The following is a 20,897-nucleotide window of genomic DNA, read 5'->3' on the forward strand; positions in this document are numbered from 1 at the left end:
TTAAGATCAAACGATTGTCCCTTTTTTTTCTTTGTCTTTTTATAAAAATCCGATCGGACATGTTGGAAAAAAACGTTATATTCAATCTAATAGAATAATCAAACAAAATTATCTAATCGAAAAAAAATGAAAAAATTGTACCATGTATGGGCACCATAAGGTTATAAGTGGGAATGTGAGACTAAAAGGATCTTGCAATTTAAGAATAAGTGTCCTTGTAGTGTTCACCTTTCAAAGTATCCCTAGTTCCCCCTTTCAGCTGTACTTCAGGTCCAGCCAGAGGGAACTATGCTAATGCATGCGCCTTCTGCTTCCACAGTAATGTGCAGGAAACCACTTTGTTTACACGCTCGCTGTTAAGGTCCGTACGTACCTTAGATTAAAGAAAACCTGAACTGAAAATTAAAAGTCAAAATAAGCATACACAAGTCATACTTACCTTCCATGTAGTCTACTCCTCAGTGTTTTTCTCCTCTACTGCGTCCTGTTTGTCCACTGTGATCAAGGGAATTTTCCGTCCTCCATTTTGAAAATGGCCGTTACCACATAACAGCTTTCTGGTCAGCACACAGTTAAACTGTAACATCGCCCACTTGAGCCATAGGGAAACATGGACATTACCTGGTGCATCAGTTTTCCTCTCAGCTATAACTGACAACAACTGATATTTTACTGACAGCAACTGATATATTTCAGATCTGACAAAATGTTGTCAGAACTGGAAGGGATTATTGTCAGAAGAAAATGGTGATCTTCTGAGAGGAACTGATGGCAAGGTAACTATGTAATGTTCATTTGAAGTTACCTCATGTGTTTATTTTACATATTTTTACTCAGTACAGGTTCTCTTTAAAGTTGAAGGAAACAAACAAGCAACATTGTGCAAACGGCATTACCCCAGCAAAAAGAAACGATGAGTCTTTTGAACAATGTTGTCCACACAAAGGTAGTCTAAATGACTCGTTTGAATACTGTGCGCACAAGAGTATGTAACATTTCACATGACATATGCGAGCATGCTGTGCAACAGTGTGGTTTAAACGACATTGTACACACCTGGCTGACTGTACCAACAATCGAACCGCCAGTTGGATGGGGCAAAATGCCTGATAACAGTCACTCGTCATTATCATTTGTCTACGTTTTTCACAGCGATATGGCGAAATCTGTAGTTCGTCGGATGTTTCAAATGACTTTTGTATAGCATGTATATGAAGCTTTAGGATAAATAAGGAGTCAATCGCTAATATGTTTCTGTCTTCAAAAGTGCACTATTTGGCCAGAAAATAGAAATACAACATACCTGGGGTACCTTCATATGTATCTCACTCATTGAACATATAGGCTCCAATTCACTAAGCTTTATCAAACACTTTATTGAACGTTTGATAATTTACCTCATGGGTAAAATCTAATTTTGAATTCACTAAGGTGTTATAAATTTATTGAACGTTTTATCGATAAAACATGATTCGATAGATCTATATAACACCTTAGTGAATTCAAAATTAGATTTTACCCATGAGATAAATTATCAAACGTTTGATAAAGTGTTTGATAAAGCTTAGTGAATTGAGGCCATAGTGTATAAAAACATATGAAGGTAACCCTAATGACAACACAGAGGATGCCTGAAATTTAAAGTCTTACACAGGAAATAATGGTTCCTAGCTAACATGATATCAAACAAAATCACCTCTTAGGGCTGGTTCACATGGACGCTTTCCCGGCGTTTACCACCAGCGTTTAGACATGACATTTATTGGGCTCTACCGCGGTCCTATTCATGTAAATGGGAGTGTTCGGGACAAGCTTTTGCAGGCTTTCATGAAAGCCTGTTGGTATGTTGTTGCTTTCAGAGGCGGTAAACGCTGGGAAACAAGTGTAGGGAGCCAAACCGCTAGCCTTGAAGGTTTCCCAAAAGGCATTTGAACGTCAGTGTTTGAATGTGGCACCGAGCGAAAGCTTGGCAGAAACCAGTAAGAGCCAGCCCTTAGTCCTATCAAGTGCCTGCCATTACATACTCTTAGTTTTGTACTTTTCCCCTGCAAAGTGTAATAAGACCTATTCTTAAAGGGATACTGTAGGGGGGTCGGGGGAAAATGAGCTGAACTTACCCGGGGCTTCTAATGGTCCCCCGCAGACATCCTGTGCCCGCGCAGCCACTCACCGATGCTCCGGCCCCGCCTCCGGTTCACTTCTGGAATTTCTGACTTTAAAGTCTGAAAACCAATGCGCCTGCATTGCCGTGTCCTCGATCCCGCTGATGGCAGCAGGAGCGGACTGCGCAGACACAGACCATACTGGGCTTCTGCTATACACTCCTGGTGACATCAGCGGGAGCGAGGACACGGCAACGCAGGCGCAGTGGTTTTCTGACTTTAAAGTCAGAAATTCCAGAAGTAAACCGGAGGCGGGGCCGGAGCATCGGTGAGTGGCTGCGCCAACACAGGATGTCTGCGGGGGACCGTTAGAAGCCCCGGGTAAGTTCAACTCATTTTCCCCCGACCCCCCTACAGTATCCCTTTAAAGGTTATGGGTACATTCCTAGTGTTATTGACCATAACAGCTTAAAGAGAATCTGTATTGTTAAAATCGCACAAAAGTAAACATACCAGTGTGTTAGGGGACATCTCCTATTACCCTCTGTCACAATTTCGCCGCTCCTCGCCGCATTAAAAGTGGTTAAAAACAGTTTTAAAAAGTTTGTTTATAAACAAACAAAATGGCCACCAAAACAGGAAGTAGGTTGATGTACAGTATGTCCACACATAGAAAATACATCCATACACAATCAGGCTGTATACAGCCTTCCTTTTGAATCTCAAGAGAACATTTGTGTGTTTCTTTCCCCCTGCAGCTATCTTCCACTGAAGTGTCAGGCTGTTTCTTCCTGCAGAGTGCAGACAGCTCTGCCTGTATGTAATTCCTCAGTATGTGAAAGCCCAGCCAGCTCAGAGGAGGATTTATCCAGCTTGTAAAAGATAAGAGAGAAGAGAGAAGCCGCCCTACTCTAAATACTACACAGGCAGTGTGCAGAGAGGGGTCTGGAGGGGGGAGATGCATCACAGAACCACAACACTGAAGAACTTGGCAGCCTTCCAGACACAGGCTGACAAGTCTGACAAGAGAGAGATAAGTTGATTTATTACAGAGATGGTGATAGTAGAACGTGCTGCAGTAAGCCAGAACACATTAGAATAGCTTTTGGAAGTTGTAGGATGATAAAAAACAGGATGCAATTTTTGTTACGGAGTCTCTTTAAAGGTGGCTCCTGCTGACAGCCTTAAATCAGTGGAAATGACTTCCACTGTTTTCCACATACATTGAACCTCAATTGCCATCTAATATCCTTATAATTTAATTTGATGTAGGTTTTTTTTTTCAAATGTGTTTTTTTTTAATTTTTGCAGGCATCTTATGCTACTAAAATAGATTATGCCAGTAGTTAGGCCTTCTGATGGTGGGATCAGGGCCGCCAATAGACCATCACAGGAGATAGAAGTGTATGGGGCCCCAGCCAGGGGGTCCTCCCTGAAGCACATGAAGGCACTTATCAGACACTTGACCAGAGCTGCTATTTATGAGGGGGATGCTTGCTGTTATAATATAGATTCTGAATGTCGTTCAATAGTAGCGGATGCTGTACTTAAATTCACTGAGACTGAAAGCAGAACGTTTTCTTAACCATTTAGTATTAAAATGCGACTTTTCTGTGCTTCCAGATGCAGGATGCCATGGGCCACGAGCTTCCCTGGGTGTACTTCGTCAGCTTGGTTATTTTTGGATCGTTCTTTGTCTTAAACCTTGTATTGGGTGTGCTGAGTGGGTAAGTGTACATATTGTGGGTTCAGAAGTTAAAGGGTTATGGGGTATATGGGTCTTACTGAACAAGGCAATCAGATCAGGTGCTGCATCTCTCTGTAACCTATCAGTTAATAGTTTGGTGTAGTCAGACCAATACAATCATGCACCTTACACAGCAAACATACCATTATTAAAGAGGCGCTGTAGCGACATATAGTAGAATGCGTTTAAATTATTCGGGATACCCACTTTTCCTGGTTTCAGCATCAGAAACACTTCCTATACCTAAATATTGCTGTATATTGTTATGTAGCCCTGCTCTCCCAATGATGCTTAGCCTAGGCTGTTTAGCTATGCGGAATTCTCCTCCCAGAGCATTCTGGGAGACCAAGCATTAATGGGAACCCGAGGTGAGAAGGATATGGAGGCTGACATGTTTATTTCCTTTTAAATACTGCACATTGCCTGGCTGTCCTGCTGATCCTGTTTCTCTAATACTTTAAGCCATAGATCCTAAACAAGCATGCAGCAGATCAGGTACTCTGACTCAGCTGACTCAGGTTTTACTGGATTAGCCATATGCTTGTTCCGGGGTTTTGACTCAGACACTACTTATGCCAGAAATTCAGCAGGGCTGCCAGGCAACTGGCAATTTTTACAAGGAAATAAATATGGCAGGCTCCATATCCTTCTTAGCTGGAGTTCCCTTTAATTTCACTTGGTTTGGAATTCTCAGAAGCAAACACTTCACAGAGCTGCACCGGACAGAACTAAAGATGTCACCACCATGTGGGAAATGTCAGAATGTAAATCAGGGAGAGGAAAGATTTTACAATGGGCAAACACTGACTAAATAATAAATTAATATTGTAAAAAATAAGCAATTGTATTCATTACGGTATTTTCACCACAGTTCTTCTTTAAGAAGATATTGATTCATATTCACCCAGGGTCCTAACTGGGTGAGGCCACTAACAGTAAACAGATATGGGCTCTGGATCACTGCTCCTCCTCCCCACAAATAACACAGCAATGAGGCTGCATTCACACCTTTTTCATGCACGGGGCAACACAATACTTTTCAATGTAAAAAGTATGCGGTGCATGAAAAAAAGCGGCAAGTTGGGATTCCTTTCCCTGTGCATGAAGAGAGGCACTGGACGGTGATACGCCTGCTGATTTACATGGCCTATCAGATTTAATGCGTGCTTGTGTGTGGAGAAATGCAGAACAGTGTGCACAATGCAGGGCCAGATTTATCATAAGGCACTGTAGACACATGCCTACAGGCGCCTGATGATGGAAAGGTGGCTCACTCCTTTCACAAGTACCTCTCTCCTTCTCTATGCAGAGTCCCGAGCTGAGAGAAAATGAGAGGTTATGAGAGGCATTTCGCTGACAAGATCTCCCTTTAGTCGGAGGCACCACTAGCTGCTTAATACTGAGGGTACCTCTGGCTACCAAATGCTAGGGGACACCTGTAGCTACCTATGAACGGGGCAAGGAAACTAAGGGAGAAGTGACAATCGGGCCAGCCAGCACACTTGCAGTGCGGTTCGGTAGGGATTTGTAGGTTCATGGGCAAAATTTAAGGTGCCTATATGCTCCTGTGAGGTAAATTCAGGCCTGGCACAATGTGAATTACTGTTGTGAAAATAACATAATATAGTTACTTATTTTTTTACAATATTCATTTATGGATTTTCTATTGTGCCATATGGCCTGCGGGGTGAGGCGATATCAGGATAACGGGAACCCACTCCAGCATGGTCTGCTCAAAGTGGGATAGCATCACCTCCAAAGTTGAGAACCTCTGTGTGTAGTTTTAGGCTGATTTTTGATGGTCCATCTTTCAGATTGGGGGTAGGTAAGGATGGAGAAAACACGTTACTGGGTTGTAGGCCAATAGGCAAGATGGGATCAGTTTATTTGTGCTTAAATTGACTGATTTTCTGTTTCTTATGCTTATCTGAAAATTATTTTACCGGCAGTGAGTTCTCTAAGGAAAGGGAGAAAGCCAAGGCTCGTGGTGATTTCCAGAAGCTGAGAGAGAAGCAGCAGATGGAGGAGGATCTGAAGGGCTATCTAGACTGGATTACACAAGCTGAGGACATCGAACCAGAAAGAGAAGAGGGAGATGAAAGACACAACCGTGAGTATCGTACAACATATAGATTGAATAGTCATAACTGCAATAGAACGGAACTGGGTTATGTAAACGGAAGTCTGAAGGGTCGGATATGTTTGTCTATAGTGAACAATCAGGTGTTGGCTTTCACTTCAATAGAAGAACAACTGATTGGTTGTTGTTTACAATGTTGCTGTCTGCTTTTCACCCACACATTTTTTGTATGAGCCTTGCAGTAATCTAATGTTAAACAAACTAATAATAGGTCTGTACCCAGCATGTTATACTGTATGTGCTGTGTGGTCTGTGCACAGATCTGATGTTCTTAACCACTACTCATTACGGTGTTTTTACCCCTTAAAGTGCACCTAAAGGGAAAAAGGGAAAGGGGAAAGTTCCCAGGGGAAACTTACCTTGGGTGGGGAAGCCTCTGGATCTGAAGCCCCAGGTAAGTAGCACTTATTTTCTTGATATTGTCTGATAACTCCTTTAAGAGGCTTCCCCCTGCCCTTGTCACCAGAAGGGCTCCGGCGCTTGGGACCACCGAAGATCTGCTTGTCGGCGGTACTTGCATGCACTTTAGCGGCTTTCCCTAGGGCTCTGGCAGAAATAGCTGAGCCTGATCAGGTCCACTCTACTGTGCAAGCACAGGACGACTGCGCAGTAGAGCGGACCTGATCAGGCTTGCTCAATTTCCCCGAAGCCCGAGCGGAGAGCCACTAGTGTGCATTCGCATACCGCCAATGTAAATATTATTGCTGCAGTTTGCTTGGGGCTGCCAGTGCTAGAACGAGCGGCCTGAGGAGGATGGGAAAGCCTCATTAGGACTCAAAGGCTTCCCCCTCCCGAGGTGAGTACTCCCCAAGGGCAATTTTTTCTCTTTACTTTATGATTCCTCACAATTTTGGCATTTCAGCTGTGTCGCTATTGATACAGTAACAACTTTTTTTTATTATTACTGGTACTTATGCCATCAAAGTGATACACATATTGTTTTTTTCAGGACAATCTAGGCTTTATTTAGGTAATATTGTTTTTACAAGAATTATTTAACTTCATAGACATTTTACATGGAAAAAATTGGCGTAAATGCCGAAAATACACTTTTTTCTTACATTTTTCACCCTTCCTAATTTCCACACGACAGATGCTACAGTTATAAAACAACTCAAAATATATTATTTGGCTTGTCCTGGTTAAAATGATACCACATATGCCATATTATGGTTGGGCATGTAGCGTACCATTATCACCAGCCTGTGGTCTGTAGCGATTGGATGCAATCACTAGGGTGCATAGCTTAGGGACCCTGATGCTGTACAGAGACATTGCTAGGCAACAGCACAGCGATACATCCATACAGCGTTTGGTCCTTGAACTGTCGCCCTAGTGATCACATTGATTACTGATTACTAAGAGCTGCAGTCATTACAGGTAAAGTGAGAAATATATGTAGGCTGCCATATTTATCTCCTTTTAAACAATACCAGTTGCCTGGCAGTCCTGTTGGTCTATTAAGCTGCAGTGGTGTCTGAATAACACCAGAAACAAGCATGCAGCTAATGTTGTCAGATCTGACAATAATGTCAGAATCGCCTGATCTGGTGCATGTTTGTTCAGGGTCTATAGATAAAAGTATTAGAGGCAGAGGATCAGCAGGACAAGGCATTTTTTTTGTACTGTATGTGGTTTGTTGGAGGAGTATTAAAGTGTACCTGAGCCGAAGGGTATAAAAGTAGATACCTAAAGAGAGGGAAGCCTCAGGAACCTTTTGAGGCTTCCCTCTCTGCTCTGCTCTCCCCCGTTGCTGAACGTGGCTACCCGGAGATTGGCGACATTGCTGGTGACATAGCAATGCCGCCAATTCCTATCGGGGCCGCGTGACTCCTCTATCGCATTCTTGGCTGCGCTGTAGACGGTCGAGTCCGCACATGCGGGCTCCATCCTACTGGGCATGTGCAGCCGTGCTCGGCCGTCTCTTGTGCAGCCGTGACTGCAAGGAGAGGAGCTGCGCTGCCCTGATGTGGAGAGGGACCGCGCTCAGCAACGGGAGGCTACGCTCAGCATTGGAGGGCTGCTGCGACCAAGGGAAGCCTCAATAGGATCCTGAGGCTTCCCTCTTTTTAAAGGTAATATATTTAATAGCAAACCCGCTCGGGCTCGGGCTTGCTTTAAAAAGGGGACTTTTTGAATTGCAAGTTGTTGCATGGATTTCCTTTTTCTTTTAATGTTATTGTACTTCTACAGGCACAGCTACCTGCGCCCACAGCTCCTCCACTGCCAATCAGACACTGGTGCCGGTTCTCACTACTCTATACTGCGGATCAGCAGGAATTGCTTAAATGACAATTAATATGGCAGCTTCCGTATCCCTCTCATTACAGTTATCCATTAAAGGGAAGGTCTGAGCAGCTGAAAAAAATACATTTACTGAAAAAAAAGACATTTACTTACCCGGGGCTTCCTCCAGCCCCTAGCAGCCGCTATGTCCCTCGCTGCAGCTCCAAACTCACCTGCTGGAGGAGCTGCGGCGAGGGACATAGTGGCTTCTAGGAGCTGGAGGAAACCCTGGGTAAGTACCGTAAATGTTTTTTTTTTTCAGCTGCTCGGACCTTCTCTTTAAGGCCTAATTGACATAAGTGGTTAATTACTTGTGTAGGGGTTAAATCTTCACGGCAAGGAAGAAAAAAAAAAAACACTTTATTATTTAGCGTGACACTGTCACGTTGATCAACTTTAAAAAAAAACAAAAACAAAAACCTTTTTTTAAAGGGAACCTAAAGTGAAACAAAAGTTTGCAGTTTCCTTACCTGGGGCTTCTTCCAGGCCCCTGCAGTGCTTCTGTGCCCTTGCGGTCATTCCACGCTCCTACATTGAGCTGCATCGCCCTCGGCCAGTCATGTGCTGCTGTGCCTGCGCGGCCCTTTCCGCGCACCTCCTCAATCGCACTTCAATGGCTGGAGGTGTTTTGTGCAAGCACATAAGACTCCTGTCGATGGGATCGTGATCAGGAGGCGCGCAGCCTGACTGAGCCTGCCAATTTCGCTGTCAGAAGGGCACTGCAGCTCAATAGAGGATGGTGGAATGATGGCGAGGGCACAAAAGGACTGCAGGGTGCTTGGAAGAAGTACTAGGTAAGTTAAACTGCCAACTTTTTTACCACTTTAGGTTCCTTTTCAACTTTTAAGATTACTGCTGGTTGCTACAGCAGCAATCATTCATTCGTGCAGGGGCGTAACTAGAAGTCACCGGGCCCGCCTGCAAGAATTTGAGTGGTATTTAAGGGCTTCACAGTTCACACTACTTCCTGTTTAAACAGGAAGTAGTGTGAAGCACTTAGAGATCGGAACCTCCGATTGTATCCTGCCTGCCGCCGCTGCCAGTGATAGTTGCAGGAGGGGAGTGCTGAGAGGAGAGCCCGAGGTGAGGGAGGGAGGGGCCGACTCCCCTCCCCGCCGATGTGCAATGCTCTCCCCTCATGCTGCGACCTATCCTGCCCCCCCATAACGGCCCTGAGTGGGCCCCCCCAACGTGGGTGCATGGGCTGCATCCCCTATTGTTACGCCCCTGAACAGTGGCACACAAGTGCACATGTATGCGCATGGCTTTCAGCGCAGGTCTCATATCCTGGAATTAGGGATGGCAATGCTTAGGACAACTCCTGGAGAAGCATGTGATCAGATTGTTCCGCTGATAGATGTGTAAGGTTCTGATTTGCTGTGATGACTTTCTGGTTTAGAACATGACCAGCAAATTAGAGCCTTACAAATCTATCAGCTGATCAAACGAATCACATGCTACTGCGCAGTAGAGCAGACCCAATCGGGCTTGGCTATTTCCGCTGGAGCCCGAGTAGAAAGCAGCTACTGTGCCTGTGTGAGGTGCACACTGTTTGGGGGACCCATTGGTAAAACCTGTAGTGCACCTGCGTGATCCGCCGATGAGCTCTTGTCGGTGGACTTTCCAGGGGGCCATCATTGGATCAGAGGTGCTAAGGAGGAGGAAGGAAGCCTCATTAGTATCCAGAAGCTTCCCCCTCCTGAGGTAAGCAATTTTTTTCACTACACATACTTTTGAAGCCACACCTTTCTGCAGTCTACAGTCATAGCTGTCAGTCTACAGTAGAGGGAAGGCAATGTTATGAGAAAATGAATCTCAAGGTAGCGATTAGAGAGGAGGGTAGTGGTTTCAGGTGCTGCTTCTGGTGCAGGACAGTATCTAGCATGAAGGTAGACAAAAAGAGAGAGCACACTGAAATAGTGGTATGGATGCAGGGACAATGCCCTACTGCAAAGGTCTCTCCTCGTATGTATGGTGGAGACACCCATATGGGTTACCAGAAGTCAAACTTGCGTCCCTCTTAAGAGCCGAGGATCTGATATTAAACAGTAGATCCTCTGGTTCCTGGGCTCCTCTTCTTTTGCCACACTGGGGATGCTGTGATACGTTCCAGTATAGTCGTGTGCCACATGTGGATAAATGTGTTTGCCCCGGAAGGAGCTCGTCCACCAACTATGCGCGTGGTAAGAAGATTAAAAACAGTGCTAGATGGATGCAGTAAGATAGATGCAGTAATGGGAGTATACTTTTTTAGCCATGTGTTATGTTTACTACTGTAATGGAGGAATGCTGGAGAATGTATCATGGCTTGCAGGGGTGTAACTAAAGGGGAGCAGCACCTGCGATTGCGAGGGGCCCAGAGCTGTGGGGGGCCCAAACTACTAACCATCCCTCTTACCTATACAGAGGACTATACTTCAGATCAGGTGTATTTGTGGCTACACTTATTATGGGTGTGAAGATCATGATGGCCACACTTGTTTTATCACCCTTGTGAGATGAGCCCCAAGGATGTGAAGGGGAGGCAAGGGAAGTGTTGTGGATGGGGGGGAATCAAAGTTTAGCTGGGGGGCCCCATAAATTGTAGCTACCCCACTGATGGCTTGTATTGTTATTCCTAATTTGGTAGTTACATAGCGGATTGACCGGCCAACCGGCTGCACCCAAAGGGAATAGGCTGACATGGACTATGGCAGTGACATTTGGCCTACAAAACCTTTTGCCTGCATACACAGTGTATATTCATTTACTAATAAATGAAATTGCTTCTAAGCAACATACTTATACTAGATTTTCACCACTAAACACGATTTTTCATCATCATCACCTCGTGTGAAAAACTAATATGAGAACAGGTGTCCCCTTATGTCAGCGCACTTCACTACACTAGTCTGCTGTGTTGGAGCTCAACCGGCCAATCACACTTGTCGTTCCTGTAGCAGGACGCCTCCTGTTCATCCTTCCCCTTTCCCTCTTTATATAACAGAACAGGCTGAGAGGTGAGCAGCATGTTCGTACAATGGTTGTTCTTAAAGAGACTGAAGCGAGAAAAAAAAATTATGATATAATGATTTGTATGTGTAGTACAGCTAAGAAATAAAACATTACGAGCAGAGACATAAGTCTAATATTGTTTCCAGTACAGGAAAAGTTAAGTAACTCCAGTTGTTATCTATGCAAAAGAGCCATTGAGCTCCACGGCTTTCAAAGTTGCAGAGAACTCTGTCTTCTGAAGCTTGTTATCTCAACTGTCAGTCACTGTATTTTCTTTTTCTCTCCAGAGGACAGTTCAAAAGTTCACTAGCCTGCTCTATAAAATCATTTAGAATGCTGAGTAGTGTGTAATCTGCGAATATTAGAGAATGATGGAATGTTATAAAAAACACTATATAACTGAAAATAAAAATATGAGAATATTTTCTTTGCTACTAATGTTCTAGTAATTATCAGTACTACACATACAATTCATTATATCATAATTTATTTTTCCGCTTCAGTGTCTCTTTAACCTGCTACACAGTAATCTACCTTCTATGCAAAGCTGTCGAATTTACTTTAATCAGATTCAGACTTCCAAGAGATCCAGTTCAGAAGGAATCTTTGGTGTTCACTCTACAGGTCTCATCCTGTTTATTTGTTCAAATGAAATCTGTACATTGCATTATTCACCCATGAAATCATTATGACATTCAGCATCGCTATGTATTTTTGTGTATGATGTCCATTTGTCTGTCCCGTGCAATGTCTGTCTGTCTTCTGTGTACAGGCGTCACCCTGGCTGATTTGACTGGGAGGAGGAAGGGGAGACTCCAATGGTTAATGCATCCTAACCATTCCTCAGAAACCCACAGTAATTCTATGGCTTGCACGCTCTGTGACTTGTGGCCTGTGACTAGTCTGTAGTGTCTTCCGTTGGGCTGATTCCACAGTCTCCCACATCCCTGTGACATGTGACTCCTTACCATAATCTGTGATGTGGTGTGTCAGTGTTGTGGTATATAGCTCTATCTCTAGATATAGCCGTACGGCGAGATCATGAAATACAAAATAGTTTTGAAGGAAATGCTGATATCAAAATCCAACTCCAGTGGCATATCAATAGGGGTTTCAGAGTTTGCGACTGCACCAGCGCCCCTGGACTTGAGGGGCCCACGTGGGGCACTCCTCTAGTCCCTGCATTAGCTCACCTCTATATGTGCTTTGAATAGTAAAAAAATCATTAAAGCACACCACAAAAAAGTTTATTCCACATATAGTTGCTTTTTTTTTACCCGGATCAAAGTGTCTAATTAGTTCTTATTAGCAGCTGTGAACAGACTGCAGGAGTCCCTCTATCGCTCTTTCAACATACAGAAAATGCTGAGGTTTAACCCCTTCAGTGCTCCCTACAAAGGGAAACCAAGTTTTAAACTTTAAGAATTTCCATAAATTGAAATTAAGACTTTTTTAGTCCATAAAAGTTATCCTGTGGCTAACATTTTATAGCAAAGAAGTTCCAGGTTTAGTTCCACTTTAACCAGACATTTGTTTTCCTCCGCTTACACCTCTCTCACACAGTGGCTGTCCTTGGAGGGCCTGTGTACCGGGGAGGTTGGTGTCAGTATACATTTTGTACTGTGTATAGTGGGATATATCTGTTGGTGATGTGCAAACTGTTCTGGGAGGATATAGCAACTGGAGAAAATTTGCTTTAAAAAAGTTTTAGGCCTGGTTCGCATTGGCAGTAAAAAAACGGTCTGTTCATAGAAGGAACGGATTGTAACGGATGCAAACGGATCCAATGTTAACCTATGGATCCATTTGCATTGGTCCGCTGAACGGACCGCAAGTTTGGTGCTGCAGGGATTTTTCCAGACCGCTGAGCCCAGTGGAATGGAAACAGATGCTGAAGCACTGCATTGTTTGCAATGAGAAAAGAATCCTGTTATCACACTGGCTAGAAAATAGACCGTTCTAACCAGCAAAAAATCTACTTTGGTGATGGGGGCCTGGGGAGGATATGGGGAAATAGAACTGAACCAATGGAATGGAAATGGAACGGAAACAGATCCGCTTGAACAGAAATGGAATCCGTTTTCATGGATCCATTTCCCAGAATGTGCCAGTGTGAACTGGCTCTTAGTATTGCAAATCCCAGACATATGCTCCTTGATTTTAGGTAGGGTGCCTAGCTGTCTCTGTATATGTACTGGGCTCATTTGTATACAGGGATGTTTGACTTCAGCTGGATTTTAGTTTACATACAGTAGTTTTGATGTCAGTCCTTGTTCCAGCTATATAGGTGAAAGAGAAACTGAGGTTGGCTTGAGGACAGCCTACACTTGAACTGAGGACAAAATTATCAACTGACTTCAACCTGCAATTGGACTGGACCGAAAAGTATATTAAACTGACATGAACCTTAAGTTGAAGGACTATTTATACTAGCCCTTACAGTGGTCTAAGTGAACCCAGTCCTCAAAGCTCAGTAATCCAGAACAATCCATTGCTAGTTGTTGTGGGCTTTGTTGTGTTGGTAAAAGAGTGCCAAGGGGGCAAGTATGAATCTGGTCATTTGTCAGGCCAAAGTATTCTTGAACCAACAACTGGGTTATACTGTATTTTCTATAGTAAAACGTGAAACTATGCCGGTAGGCTTCTTTTAACTCCTCAGTCAGGGTACAGTTTTTTCTTTAATATGCATTGAACTAAAAGTGTTGAAACACTCATAAATACCTTAACTTACCTATAAAATCGACACTGCACTGTGTTCTTCTTCCTGGGCTCTAGTGGAGGATTGATGCCTTGCAGGAGAGGAGGCGTGGTCAAGCTGATACTCAACCCCCTCCTATTGGAGTTAATGGAGAAGGGAAGTGCAGTGGTGGAAGTTGGAAGTGGTTTGGACAGCATGCTCTCCAAAGTCTATGGCTTCTATTGTTATTCCTAATTTGGTTGTTACATAGTCATACCAGAATGAAGGAAAACCCAAGAAGCTTTTTAGAGCTATCTTAAAGGATACCCCAACTGAAATGTGACATAATGAGATAGACATGTGTATGTACAGTGCCTAGCACACAGATAACTATGCTGTGTTCCTTTTTTTCTTTCTCTGCCTGAAAGAGTTAAATATCAGGTATGTAAGTGACTGACTCAGTCCTGACTCAGACAGGAAGTGACTACAGTGTGACCCTCACTGATAAGAAATTCCCCTTTTTTTTACCTCTTTCTTGCTCTCAGAAGCCATTCTCTGCTAGGAAAGTGTTTTATAGTTGGAATTTCTTATCAGTGAGGGTCACACTGTAGTCACTTCCTGTCTGAGTCAGGACTGAGTCAGCCACTTGCATACCTTATATTTAACTCTTTCAGGCAGAAAAATAAAAAAAGGAACACAGCATAGTTATCTGTGTGCTAGGCACTGTACATACACATGTCTATCTCATTATGTCACATTTCAGTTGGGGTATCCTTTAAGGCTACTTTCACACCAAGACGTTTTAGGGGACGTTTAGGTCGCATAACGTGCCCCTAATGCAACGCATGGTGGTGTTGAAGTTGGACGTCAAATTGAGCAGCGTTATGCGGCTCTCAAAGCAGCCTCTCCAGGTTAGTGATGGGAAGTCCGGATCTTTTTAAGAATTCGGATCATTCTAATCGGATCATTGAAAAGATCTGGATCTTTGAACAGAATCATTTGAATCATTTTACTAGGGAAGCAGACTGGGTGAAATGATTAGCATGACAGGACTTTCCCTGCACTGTACATTCTGTATGTTCCAGTTTCTTCCAGACAGACATCCACTGTGAACCGACTCTTTCATTGTGATGATCCGGATGATTCGACTCACAAAAAAGATCCGGATCAAATGAACGATTCGTTCATGATCCGGACAACACTACAGTCCCACCATGAGTCACCACAGTGCAGTGAATATTAATTAGCCATGTGGCTAGTCACTGAGCATGTGCAAACAATCTAACGCAGCTCTATAGGGATATAATGTACAGCACGCTGCACTTTCATTTAACGTGCAGCGTTATACCCTAACGCAACGTGTGCACTGTGAACAGCACATTGATTTTACAGTGCTGTGAGTTAGGCTGCGTTACTGGCTGCTGTAACGTGGGACTTTAACCTCCCACTGTGGAACCAGCCTAAAGGGACCCTGAGCAGTGTCCGTAAGAGTACTGCGCAAGCGTGGGTCTCAAAAGACTGAACTGTGCATTGCAGGACTCTTACGGCGGCCGTCACTATGATGAAACGGGTACGCTGCAGGGCCGAGCCCTCGTGACTTCACCCGAAGTCGGCGCTCCAGTGAGACAGTGGAGGGGGCCAGAAGGATGGTGGGGACCTTGCAGGCTATGGTGGGCCAGGTAAGTCCAATTTTCTTTTTTTATGACACCACTCAGGGTCCCTTTAAGGTATTTATGAGCATTTTCACATTACCAGGAGCTGGTGAAATGTGTTCTAGCATTTTGTGCATGCTCCTTCCCCATGCACGAATCTGTGTTTTTCTGGTCTTTTTTGGTAGAAATTTTTTGCAGATTTTTGTTTGTTTTCAGACATTAATTTTGCAATTTGTTAGGCCTCGTTCACACTACAAATCGCAAGTGCAATCGCCAAGCGTTTTTGTTAGCAATTTTGTGAAGCGATTGCCAGTGATTTTTATGTGAATTGCGTTTTTTGCAAGTGATTTTGTAAGCTTTTTTGATTTGAGATTTTCTGTGTGCAGACAAAGAGGTATAGAATTCTGTGACTCAGAACTGAATGTCTTTTAAAGCAAATTTGCTTGAAAAACTCTCAGAAAATCAATGTTCTAAGTGCTTTTAAAGCGATTTGCGATTTTCCTATACCTTGCATTTAGGCACAAATACTCAGAAAATGGTGCAGGACATGCATTTGCGATTGGAAAGAAAGCTCATCGCTCATGTGAGAACACTCACATTGGATTTCATTACACAAGTGCTTTTACAGCGCTTTTAAAGATGCTAGCGATTTTAAAAAAGCTCAAAACAGTCACAGGGCTCGATTCACAAAGCGGTGATAACCCAGTTAGACTTTAGGCGTGATAACCATTTTATCATGCCTAAACTCAGTTTAGGCATGATAAGTTTAGGCGTGATAAGTTTAGGCGTGATAAGTTTAGATAAGTTTAGATCTCAAAGTCCCGCGCGCAAAGCAGCGCCATTAAACTGTATGCGATGTTTCGCACACTAGACTTTGCTAGCGCAAAACTTTTGATCAGCTGTGCACTGCGGTGCTAACCCAGTTGGTGCTATAGTTATCACGTCTAAACTTACCACGCCTAAACTTACCACGCCTAAACTTACCACGCCTAAACTTATCACGCCTAAACTTATCACGCCTAAGCTTATCATGCCTAAACTGAGTTTTGGCGTGATAAGGGGTTTTTCACCAGCGTGCTAACAGTTTGCACCGCTTTGTGAATCAAGCCCATAGGGTAAACAAGCCCTTAGTGAATAAAAATAAGATTCATTTTAAAATGTATCTGATACACTTCAAAATTGTGTACAATGTTTTATGAAAAACACAATTTTTCTGTGTTTTTTCTGCTGTCCCACTGCATTGAAACATGACTCAGGCTTAGAACTCACTACAAATCGCAAATCGCTAGCAATGTTTAAGTGTAGCGTTTTGCCAGCGATTGTGTAGCAATTTGCGATTAGCGGTTTTAATTCTGACTAGTCATTTCAATTAATTTGACTTTTTTTTTTACAGTGTGCAGTAATTTAAAAACGCTAGCAAAATTGCTCTGTGTAGGTTTTGACGATCGATTACGCCAGCGTTTATATACTGTACATTGCAGAGACGCTAAGGCTAATCGGTAAACGTGCTGCATATCCTGCGTTTGCGATTTTGGTAATCGCAATCGCTCCAGTGGAATTTGGCCCATCCATTAACATTACCTGAGCGCTAGCGTTTTGAAAACCTCCCTAAACGCTGAAAAAATCGCTTTAGTGGATTCCAGCCCTCACACATAAAAAACACACCTACTGTCAGATTTTAAAACAGAAAAATTGCAAATGCAAAATCTTATGGCTAGGAACACAATTAGCAGAAATGCTAGCGTTGTGGAAAATGCAGCGTTTTTGCCGCTAATGGAAGTCAATGGGCCCCATCAAAAAGCACATATAAAAAACGCATATGCGTATTGTATGCATTTTCAAACATGCGTTTTTAAAAAAGCTGGTTTTGTTGCATCATTTTCAAAAACGCATCAAGAACGCACATAATGAAAGTCAATGGTGTTTTGTATGCGTTTTTTTTAAAATTGTTTTCTGATGTATTTCCGCTTTCTATTGTCTTCCTAGTGATTTGCATAAAACGCAATTGAAAAACGCATACAAAACGCACATGCGTTTTGTATACGCATACCGCAAACACGTTAAAATGCATGCAAAATGCTAGAAAACCGCATATGCGGGGAAAAACCGCAAATGCACACAAAACGCACACACAAAAAAACAGACATGACAGAAAACTCGACCTTTCACGCACAGCCATGTATGCACCCAGCCGTAATCTTATCCTCATAGACTAGTAGTGGAGAAAGGGAGTGATCTGGAGAGCATCATTAAACAAATCTTTTCAGCATAATTAATTTAAAATAATAGTTTGTTAAATGCAGGGCCGGCGCTACCATTAAGGCAAAGGAGGCAGCTGCCCCAGGGCCCCAGAGCTTGTAGGGGCCCCCAGTGGCTACAAGAGGAAAACATTTTTTTCAAATCGGCCTTATAGTTTTTGAGAAAATCGATTTTAAAGTTTCAAAGGAAAAAAAAAAAAACACATTTAAAAAGCTGCCGACTTTAATGGTTAATAGCAAATCCACCTTAAATGCTAGAAACCCTAAATTTGCAGGATATGTTAAGGAGATCATTAGGAATTTTTCAAAAAGACCTTATAGTTTTTGAGAAAATCGATTTTAAAGTTTAGAAGGTAAAAAGTATAGTTTTAAATGCAGTAAATGTCACTTTTAGTAGCAAACCTAACGGTAGTGTAATTTTACATGCATCAAACGAAAGCGCAATAAATTTCCTGACGGGGTTTCCAGGGGGTCTATACGCAGCCGCAGCGCTTTGGCCAGGGATCGCTATACTTCCGCAATATGGCTGTATGAAGATCCCTGGCATTTTTTCCTATTTTCCCAATTTTTTTTATGTTTAGAGTGTGGGAATTTAAAAAAAAAAAAAATTATGTGTGGTCCCCCCTCCTGAAACTTTTTAACCCCTTGTGTCCCATGCAGGCTGGGATAGCCAGAATGTGGAGCTCTGACCGATTGGGACTTCACACCCTGACTATACCAGCTGCAAAAAAGGTCCCCTAAGGCCCCGTTCACATTATAAACGCGTACGGGAACGCACGCGTAACGCAACGCGTACGAACGCACGCCATCCGCGTTTGTATGCATTGCGTGGCTGATCCCATCACTGAAAAGTGAATGGGACAGCCATGCATTTTGGCAAAAAATGCATGCAGCATGCATTCCCGGACCGCACAGGTCCGGAACGCATGCAGTGTGAACATCAGACATTGCTCTCTATGCAATGTCTGATGTCATGCGTGTCGGCCACCTGCACGCGTTTCCAAAACGCGGCTGGAAACGCGTGCAGTGTGAACGGGGCCTAATGCCGATTTTTGTTCCGGGGTATATGTTGAGGGGGCCCCCCAGGTTTATTTTGCCCTGGGGCCCCATTGTTGCTTAAACCGGCCCTGGTTAAATGTACATAAAACTAGCTTAGCTTGAATCTTGAGCTTGGAGAAATAATGTATTTAGGTTTCATACTACGAGGTACAGAGACCGGAAACTGTCAGGGCCAGGGTCCTGACATCACATTGGGGGAGTGGTTCCACCACAAGATCAGCCACACAGACGTCCCTGCCTGATGATCTATTCGAGAAAAGGCTAGTCTAGTTGCAATATAATTTATTCGTGTTTCTGAAAGCACATTCTGGGTTTCAGTATCGGGGAGTCACCTAAAATTTGTTTTGTGTACTTCATAAAACTGCATAATATGCCAATAGTATATAAATACAGGTGATAAAAACAGAAAGTAAAATGGGGTGAGTGCCCTCTAGCTAATATGTCCCCAGCGGGATAATTGCTCATACATCCGAAACCTTTAGGCCACATTTTGGAATCTTCGGCAAATCATATTTCATGACTGAATGCTATGAATGCTGATTGGTGTTTTTCCTTTACAGCCAGCCTCCCTGCAAGTGAGACCACCTCTCTCAATACAGAGAATATAGATGATGAACACAGCAACTGCTGCTCCCTGTGCCTGTGAGTCATTTTACTAGTTAATATGCGATAACTGTGATATCCCTTTGTAAATTATTATATTCAACTAGCTGACCCATGGCATAGCATACGCCGCATCAGGGGGGTAGCGGGCAGGACGGGGGTATTGGGCACAGCGGCGGGGTGGGGGGGTCAGACCCCCCTCCCTCACCTGGGTCCCCCATGTGCTCTCCCCCTCCAGCTTAAGTAAACGGCGGGGAGGGGGGTCGGACCCCCCCTCCCTCACCTGGGTACCCCATCTGTGCTCCCCTCTAGCTTAAGTTGAGCAGCAGCCGCCACTATTAATAAGAGGCAGCGGGCGGGGATGACTCACCTCTTCCGCGTTCCAACGTACGTTCCACTGTCGTCACTTCCTGCACTGTATTGTAAGTGGACGGCATTGCAGGAAGTGACAACAGTGGAACGCACGCGCTGGAACGCGGAAGAGGTGAGTCATCCCGGCCGGCTGCCTCTTACTAATAGCAGCGGTTGCTGCTCAACTTACGCTAGTGGGGGAGCGCAAATGGGAACCTAGGTGAGGGAGGGGGGGTCAGACTCCCCTCCCCGCCGCTGTGCCCAATACCCCCTTCCTGCCCGCTACCCCCTCCAGCAAGCTCGGCGGCAAGTGTAGGACCACCCCTGGGGGCAGGGCGCTACTTCTTGCTTGGCCTGGCCCCGGGGGCAGGGTGCTACTTCTTCTTCTTGCTTGAAGGTTGAGGCACTTAGCTTATTATATATATATAGATAGACCTTCTGTGCATTGCCTGATATTTAAAATCAGGCATATCCTGTGAGATTGTATAAGGAATTCTCTAAGTTCCATACTGACGTTATGCTTTCTTTTTCTTACGCAGGAGTAAGTTGTCACAGACTGGCTGCTGGTAAGTGCAAAATATGTGATGTTTAGTAATCTGTGAACTGGAGAAATAAAAGCGTGCATGCCCCCCGCAAAAAAGAAACATAACTCTGCAGCCGGTCAACATAATTAGGCATTATTTCATATTAATAGGCAGAGATACCCAAATCCAATCCATAATTAGTTGGAGATCCCCCAAAATCATAATTGGGCAGGGACCCCCCTAAAATCTCCAAACATAAGTAAGCAGAGTGTCCCCTTACATTTACAAAACTAAACTGTCATAATCCACTTTATTTTCCACACATAACAGGGTCCCCCCTTAAATCTCTAATCTTAAATAGGCAAAGTTCCCTCTTCCAAAAACAATAAAATAGGAAAAACGCTCAGCATACATTCTGTGACACATTGCAGTGTGTAGTCTGCAAAAGATAAAGAACTGCAGTGTGTAGTCTGCAAAAGATAAAGAACTAGTACATTACAGGGC

At 43.7% G+C, this 20,897-nt stretch overlaps 1 protein-coding gene across 7 annotated transcripts in view; it reads left to right on the forward strand.

Moving 5' to 3' along the window:
- The window catches only part of CACNA1F (calcium voltage-gated channel subunit alpha1 F), a 349,606-nt gene that overhangs the window by 79,457 nt on the left and 249,252 nt on the right, over positions 1-20,897 (forward strand). For 5 of the 7 annotated variants that reach the window (XM_068248313.1, XM_068248312.1, XM_068248314.1 and 2 more), the window contains exons 9-13: positions 3,726-3,829; positions 5,799-5,959; positions 12,042-12,125; positions 19,476-19,557; positions 20,409-20,435. In XM_068248313.1, coding sequence (XP_068104414.1) covers positions 3,726-3,829; positions 5,799-5,959; positions 12,042-12,125; positions 19,476-19,557; positions 20,409-20,435 — 458 coding nt within the window. The remainder of the gene's footprint in view (positions 1-3,725; positions 3,830-5,798; positions 5,960-12,041; positions 12,126-19,475; positions 19,558-20,408; positions 20,436-20,897) is intronic. The other 2 variants (XM_068248316.1, XM_068248317.1) reach the window with 1 other exon arrangement.

This window comes from Hyperolius riggenbachi, chromosome 8 (genome assembly GCF_040937935.1).
Source record: "Hyperolius riggenbachi isolate aHypRig1 chromosome 8, aHypRig1.pri, whole genome shotgun sequence".
Classification (NCBI taxonomy): domain Eukaryota; kingdom Metazoa; phylum Chordata; class Amphibia; order Anura; family Hyperoliidae; genus Hyperolius; species Hyperolius riggenbachi.